The 7484-nt window shown below is 51.2% G+C and overlaps 1 protein-coding gene across 1 annotated transcript in view; it reads right to left on the bottom strand.

Moving 5' to 3' along the window:
• Nucleotides 1-6278, bottom strand: part of SMARCA5 (SWI/SNF related, matrix associated, actin dependent regulator of chromatin, subfamily a, member 5) — a 53190-nt gene extending 46912 nt beyond the window's left edge. Inside the window, exon 1 of the mRNA XM_019521836.1 lies at nt 6268-6278. Within this exon, the coding sequence (XP_019377381.1) occupies nt 6268-6278 (11 nt within the window). The remainder of the gene's footprint in view (nt 1-6267) is intronic.
• Nucleotides 6279-7484: the final 1206 nt, after the last annotated feature.

Here is a 7484-nt window from a genome sequence, read left to right as displayed (position 1 = left end):
AATGCCGACGCGGGGGAGGGCGCTTCCCGGCCGGCCGCGTGAGGTGGGGGCGGGAGGGAAGGGGGACTGTGGCCACCGCAGCCGCTCAGACCCCGCGCGCTACCCCCGTCCCGGCTCGCTCCGGCCCCGCGCCCACCAACCAGCACCCGAGCCGGCTCCTAGCTCTCGCGAGAACTGGCGTGGGGGCGGGGAAAAGCAGCTCCCACACACCTCTTCCCGAAGGGCCGGGGCGGAAGCCGAGTGAGCTTGCGCACAGAGCACTTCCCAGTTGGCTGCAGGCTGGGAAGACGCGCGAGCTGGCGGGGCCAGGCGCGAGGAAGAGGGCGGGGCAAGCTGGAACGTTAAACTGCCGCGTCACTCTAGCTCCGCCCCGCCCGGGAAGGCGCGTTTGTCACTCGTGGGGTAACCGGGAGCTGAAGTGTTCGATCCGGCTTGACGTCACCAGCGGGGGCAGGGCTGGAACCCGCGCTCCCGGGAGCCCAGCTGGTCCGGAGCGCGCTGCCCCAGGCACCGAGGCTCGTCGCTGTGGGAGCAGCATGAGTTACCCAACAGCTTTGGCTGCTGCTGCGGCTGATGACAGGCGCACACGGTGGTGTTAAACTCCAGCTGCTGCTCCTCCGCCCCATCCCCAGGTGGAATTAGCAAATGAGCAGTTAGCAAACTGGAAGGGCTCGGGACATGAGGAGGAATCGCAGGGGTCAACTCAGGACCCCCTCCCCCTCGACAAATAAAACAATGCCTGCCTTAGTTAAAAAGACAGTAGATTAAAAAGAACAACACAAAAGAATAACACAGCCCACCCAAAATGACAAGATTATAACAAAACAATAATGATTATAATATAATATTTTGAGATTATAATGTATTAAATATTAAATACTGCTTTAAAATTAAATATATATTAAATATATAATACATCATATAGAATCATAGAAGTAGGGTCGGAAGGGACCTTGTAGATCTTCAAGTCCAACCCCCCGCCTGGGCGGGAGAAAAGACTGGGCTCAAATGAGTCCAGCCAGGTAGGCATCCAGCCTCTTCTTAAAGATCCCCAGGGTAGGAGCCAGCACCACTTCCCTAGGAAGTTGGTTCCAGCTCCTAGCCGCCCTAACTGTGAAGTAGTTCTTGCGGATATCTAATCTAAATCTCTCTAATAATTTGTGTCTATTGGTGCATTGTGATTCTATAATATATTAAAATTATATAATATTTTCATATAATATATTTGGTGAGCCGTGTTCTTTGACTGTCGAATCAAGAGGACTAGAAATGGAAAACATGAGGTTAAGAGTCTCTAATATGAAGAGGCTTCAAGAGCCAGGGCTTTGAGAAAAATAAGGAAAGCTGTGATTGTCAGGAGCCAGGCTTAAGAGAGAATAACACAGCCGAGAAGATCCACAAAGGCACTGAAGTGCCAGACTCCTCTTTGGGCAGCATTGACTTCCCAGTGAAGTCAACAGGCACCTAAATACTTTTTTCTTGATCTGGCTCTTCAGGCGCGTCCAAATGAGCGCGCACCCATCTGCAGCACCATGCACTGCACACACCACACGTGCAGGCATTCCCCACACTGCCAATTTGCAGCATAGGAGGGCTTTTTGACACTTGGAGATCCTTATGTCAAAAAACCCCGTGCCTAAAAAAAGCAGGGTGGCAGCATACGCTGCCCAAAACCAGAGCCTGGACAGCCAGAGCCACACTGGCTGCCAGCCAGGCTCCATGCTGCTGAATCGCTGTGGCTGCAGCCCCCCGAAGGCCCCAAAGACCCCAGGTACAGCTGTTGGGGCCAGCTCAGATGCTGGCCCCCGTTGCAATCACAAACCAGATTTTGAGCCTAGTGCTTTAAGAACTGACACAACACTTAGTTGATTAATAGCAGAAAGGCTTGCTTGAATAACTACCAAGCTATAAAACTGAATGACAGAAAAAGACTCTTAATATTCAGTACATGAACCATTACAGTCCTTGTACTATTTTACTTGCAAGAGACTTTTACCCAAGCAGGCAGGAAGTGGTTCTTATCCTTACAGTTTTCACAGAGCTTGGGTCCTTCACTTGTGGACTGGGTGCAGGATGGCTTCTTTTAGATTTCGTAGACATTAGGGCTGGAAGGGACCCCAAAGGATCATCGAGTCCAGTCCCCTGCCCCAGAGGCAGGAAGTCAGCTGGGGTCATAGGATCCCAGCAAGATAAGCATCCACATTTCTCTTGAAGGCGTTCAGAGTAGGTGCTTGAACCACCTCCAGAGGCAGGCTATTCCAAACCTTGGGGTCGGACAGTAAAGAAATTCTTCCTTGTGTCCAGCCTGAAATGGTCCTGCAGGAGTTTATAACCATTCAACCTTGTCATCCCTTGGGGCACTCTGGTGAACAAATGTTCCCCCAGATCCTGGTGGACACCCCTTATAAACTTGTAGGTGGCCATCAGATCACCCCTGAGCCTGTGCGTTTCCAGGCTAAAGAGCCCTATAGCTCTCACCCTGTCGTTGTAAGGTCTGCTTTCCTGACCTCTGTTCATGCACGTGGCTCTTCTCTGGACTCTCTCAAGCTTCTCCACATCCTTTTTGAATGTGGAGCCCAAAACTGAATGCAGTACTCCAGCTACAGCCTCATTCTTGATCTTCCCTGGACTGCACACTTTGCTGGCAGTTCTGTCTTTCTTTTTATACTGTTTTAGTTGTATAGCTTCTACACATTTTTCTTTGATGGTTGGTCAGTTAAAGACCAAACAAAACAGGGAGGAAAAGGGGGAACAATCACATTACAATTATTAAATTGCCTGGCTTCTGTTTTTGGATTTGTCCAGGTGTGAAGACTTGTGTTTCTTGCAGCTACTGACTAGCTCATCAGTTAAATGTGATGGGTCCTGAGTAGCTGAACAGGATACCTAGAGGCATTGCTTACTGGATCTGTCTTTGGGTATTTGTTTAACAATGGGACATTAACAATGGGACAAATTTACAATAGCTTGTACTGGTGGTGATGGTCTATTTACAAAACTCCAGACAGACATTGAATGATTGAGACTTTTGTAACACCATATATATTGGATGCATGTTTTGAGAAATATGAGGATGTGTTTATGCATTTTTTTTGGTCACATAAAGGACACCTTTCCTGTACTCAGTCTACCTTTTACAGGTTTTGCTTTAAATGTATATTTAATATTTTTTAGTTGCTAGTTCAATTGAAATGTATATGTAGTTTCCTTGCCTTCTCCAGCTCAGCCTTTTTCTCGTAGCTTGGATATACAGATGTGATGAGTGTGTCAGGTCTCTGCCAAAAAATTTTTCTTTCAGGGGAACCATCACTCTTATTTATAGGCTCAGGTGTGGTAGAAGGTTGAGGACTATTATCATGACTGTTATCATCTTATGGCATGGGTTTGGTATTGGATACCACAAGCTCCACTTTCTCTATGCCTAATGCATTGCAGCCATTAGCGGAGTTTGATTTTCGTTGTGGCAGACTTGTCACTACAACCCAGTCTTGCCTCAGCCACTGTCTTGCATTTTTAAATTTCACAGCTATCAGCCCCAGCCTCCCCTACCCCACCTGGGGCAATATGCTGCGTGCCAGCGTGCATATGCACGGGTGTTCCCTGGGGACAAGCAGCAGCAGCACATATTGATCAACTAACCCAGGATTCTGTGTCCAACAACACCATGCTTTAAGACAGTGGTGCTCAATCTTTTTCCCTGGTGAGCTGGATGGGCAGTGGCCAGTCTGTCTGCAGCCCAGTCCCAGCAGGTTGTCCTGATCCAGCATTGAGAGCAAAAGCAGCAGGAGCCTGGGCCTGATCCAGCCATTAGGGGGTAAGGTAAAGTGGCCTGACCCTGATCCAGCCATGCACGTGCGATAGGATCTTATGTGCCATCCACATAAACACACCTCCTGCCATGCCACACATGCATGGCAACAGGTATGATTGTGGGATCCAGCATCAGATCCAATTACGCCGTACTGTCAGTTCAGTGGGAGCCCCATGAGCTGCTGCGGCTGGGAGTCCCACAGCTGATGGAGGCTGTGGCTAAGGAAGTAATTGTGAGATCCAGCAGTAGGACTCATAGTGTGCTCCCCTCAGCTATGACCAGTGCCAGGCCCCAGTTTCTGGCCTGTGTTTCACTTGGAGCCCTGGCAGTGTCTCTGAAGATGGGCAAGTTGGTCTGGCCAAATGTGGTTTTTTTTCTTTTTATAATTTTGGGGCAGCTGAGACCGTTCAGGCCCTAGCAAAAAAAAAAAAAAAAGCGGCCCGCAGAGCCAACCTGAGCAGGGTGCGGCTCCAGGGCAAATCAGCCCATGTGGAGCCCTGCCCCTGCTTTGATCCCACATGCCCCGGACCCGAAGAAGCTGTCGCCGCCATCAACAGCAGCAGTGGCAGCGGGTAGAGGGTGTAGCGAGCAGCTGGATGCGAAGCCGGCAGTGGCAGCAGTGTGGAGTCACCACGGCCACTCTGCCCAGCTCCGCAGGGCCCAAGGTGGTCATTTGATTTGCACCCCTGCCAGGGATGGCCCTTGCGGCCCAGCAGGTTTGTATAGCATCCCTGAGGCTGAACATGAGGCTGGCAGGTAAAAGTGGGGCCATTTTTGGCTGCATGTGGCCCCTTTTTTGCTGGACACAGGGCCCCTTCACCAGTTCTGAATTTTTTTTTTTTTTGTATGGGTTGTGTGTGTAGGTTGGCATGGGGCTATTTGGCCCTTCAGGCTGGAGGCAGGGAGGGTTGCAGGTCTGTCCCATGGCTCAGGGCAATGGGTTCCGAACTGTCATGCAAAAAGTTGCATGGGTAGGGGCCCTTCCTTGGTGTCTGGCAGAATTGCAGGGGAATGGGGCCAGGCCTTGGGCACTGCTCTGTTCCCCAGGCACAGTTTGCAAAGACGTAGCCTCACTGACATTCGCAATGCTCAGAATCAAGCATAAGCAGGAATGCAGGACTCAGCATGCCCAACCCTTTAACTTTTCATCCTGAAGCCCTACCTTGGGTCTGATGGGGTCAGGAACTATGCTTGCATCACTATGAACTGGAAGAAGAGCCTCCACTTAGAACCTCCATTAAAGTTAATTCAATCATGGTAATAAGCATTAATAACACCATACTTATACATTTACAATTTCTGGCCTGGGCACCCACAACATGGCCATCTGTGTCCTATAACTGCACCCCAGAACCTGACCACAGGTGGGCTCAAGATCCAGCCTGAGTTATGCTTACATTGGGGCAGGTGGGGAAAAAAACCTTGACCCCTGGAGAAGGGGCACCTGTGCCCAGCCAGAACTGGCTGTGAGCAGCCCTGTACTCGCAGCCTTTCCCCTCCCAAGTAGAACATGCATCCCTGCACACATGGAGCAGCTTGGCTGGGCAGGCTTCTGTTCCTGTCTCTTTATGTGTGTTGAACGTTGGGCATCTCAGCCCCTCCCCTTCTCAAAAGGGAAAGAGAACAGACCAACTTCTTCAAGGACCAACAAATCAAGACAGGTTTTGAACTCAGCAACTTGGGCTGACAAGGGCAGCACATTAACCAGCAAGATACAGGAGGAAGCTTTGCTAGCTACTTCATACTCCTCTCCTCAGTGGCTGCAGCCTTGCCAGGGAATGGGGCTCTGCTCTGTGCCCCAGCCACAGTGTGCTTTGTGCTGAGAACATAATTCATGACCCAATATACCTGGCCCCTCAACTTTCCAACCTGAAGCCCTGCCACCTTCTGTTAAGGTTAAGTCAACCATGGTAATAAGCCTAAATAACACCTTAATTACACATTTCCTGTTTGAGGCCTGAGCATCCATAACATAGCCAGCCAAGCCCTGCAACTGTGCACCCTAGAGCCTTGCCACTGGTCCAGTAGGCTCAGGAGCCTGCCCAGGCTACGTTTGCATAGGGGCAGACTGATGGGTGGGGGAAAGCAGCTTTGGTCCTTTGAGAATGGGTGCTTCTGCCCAGCCAGAACAGGTTGTGGGTAGCCCTGCACTCAGGGCCTTTCACCTCATGAGTACAACACACATCCCAACACACATGGAGCAGCTTGGCTGGGCAGCCTTCTGCCTCAGTTTCCTTTCGTGGTATGAACAGAATGGGTCTTGACCACTCCCCACTGATGTTCCCAATGAAGCATGGGCCAGAATGCATGACATGGCATGCAAAGCCCTTCTACCTTCATCCCTAAAGCTTTGCCATGGGTCAGATGGGCTCAGAAACTATGCTATGAAATGTGGAAACTTGGTCATATTTTAGGGAGGAATACAGGCAACCCCCGCTTAACACAGTTTCGCTTACCGCGGTTTCATTATAGCGCTCATTTAAAATATGTACCTAGTTTCACTTAGCGCACAGAGCATATTATAACACTCAGCACGGGGCTGGGGAGGAGCAGCAACAGTGATGGTGGTGAGTGACAGCCAGCGGGGGCCCAGGGTAGGGCAGCAGGAGAGCAGGGTTTGCTCCTGCACGTGGTGCTGGAATCAGCAGCGAGGAGTGGGGTTGGTGAGAAGGGGGGGAGGGGGATGCATGACCGTGGAGCCCGGGCTGGTGCCCAGGACTAGGGCAGCCAGTAGGCAGGTGGGGAAGAGTGGTGGTGGCAGCAAGAATGGGCAGGGGACGTGACTGTGGGGTCCGGGCTGGTAGGAGCACAGGGCCTGGGGTGGCAGGACACGTACACATTGTCCCCTGCCCCAGGTCGCAGCGGGGCCAAGCCTGCGGCGCTCCCCCTGCCCCCAAGTTGCCGTCCCCCTGCCCCTGGGCTGCAGCCCATGTCCTGTTCCAGTCATGAACTCACCTGCAGGGCATGGACACCATCCTGACCCTGCAGCAATCCAGTGGTGGTGGCAGGGCCCAGGGCTGGGCAGCAGGAGCATGGGGTCTGGGCCAACAGAATGTGTGGACCAATTATATTCATTTACATTAAATCCTACGGAGAAATGGGTTTCACTTAATGCTATTTCACTTAGCACTCCATTTTTCTGGAACCAATTAAGAGTGCTAAGTGGGGGTTGCCTGTGAAGGGTGTTGCATGGGCGTGCAGGCAGAAAGAAGAAAAAGAAAAAAAATTGGGAAAACCAAGGGATGATGAGAGATGTAACCAGCAAGAGTTCTAAAAGGCAATAATAAAAAGCGATTCTACGAGCATCTTAGAAGTGTAGGTCCCGTACTAGATGCAGAAGGCAATCAAGTCACAGATGATGCATAAAGACTGTAATATTTAATACCTTTTTGCTTCAGTCTTCATGAATCAAGTCATGCTAATTGCAGTTGGCATCACCTCATTACCCCTCCTTCCCCCCCTGCACAACTACTCACTAAAACTCCATATATGGGATGGGGCCGCAGGCAGGCAGGGAGCAGTGTTTGCGAGCAGGACAGGAAGGCAAGGCCAAGATCACAGGGCCAGGTTATGGGGCAATGACAGCGTGCAGCTAGGGCCCAGGGCCAAGCAACAATCCACTGCCTGCATGCCCCTGGCCTGTGGAGGTGGTTTGTGGGGAGGGGGTGGTGGG

This window comes from Gavialis gangeticus, unplaced genomic scaffold (genome assembly GCF_001723915.1).
Source record: "Gavialis gangeticus isolate Ggan-Ray unplaced genomic scaffold, GavGan_comp1, whole genome shotgun sequence".
Taxonomy (NCBI): domain Eukaryota; kingdom Metazoa; phylum Chordata; order Crocodylia; family Gavialidae; genus Gavialis; species Gavialis gangeticus.
Note: the sequence above shows the minus strand (reverse complement) of the source record. Positions and strands in the feature narration are given on the sequence as shown.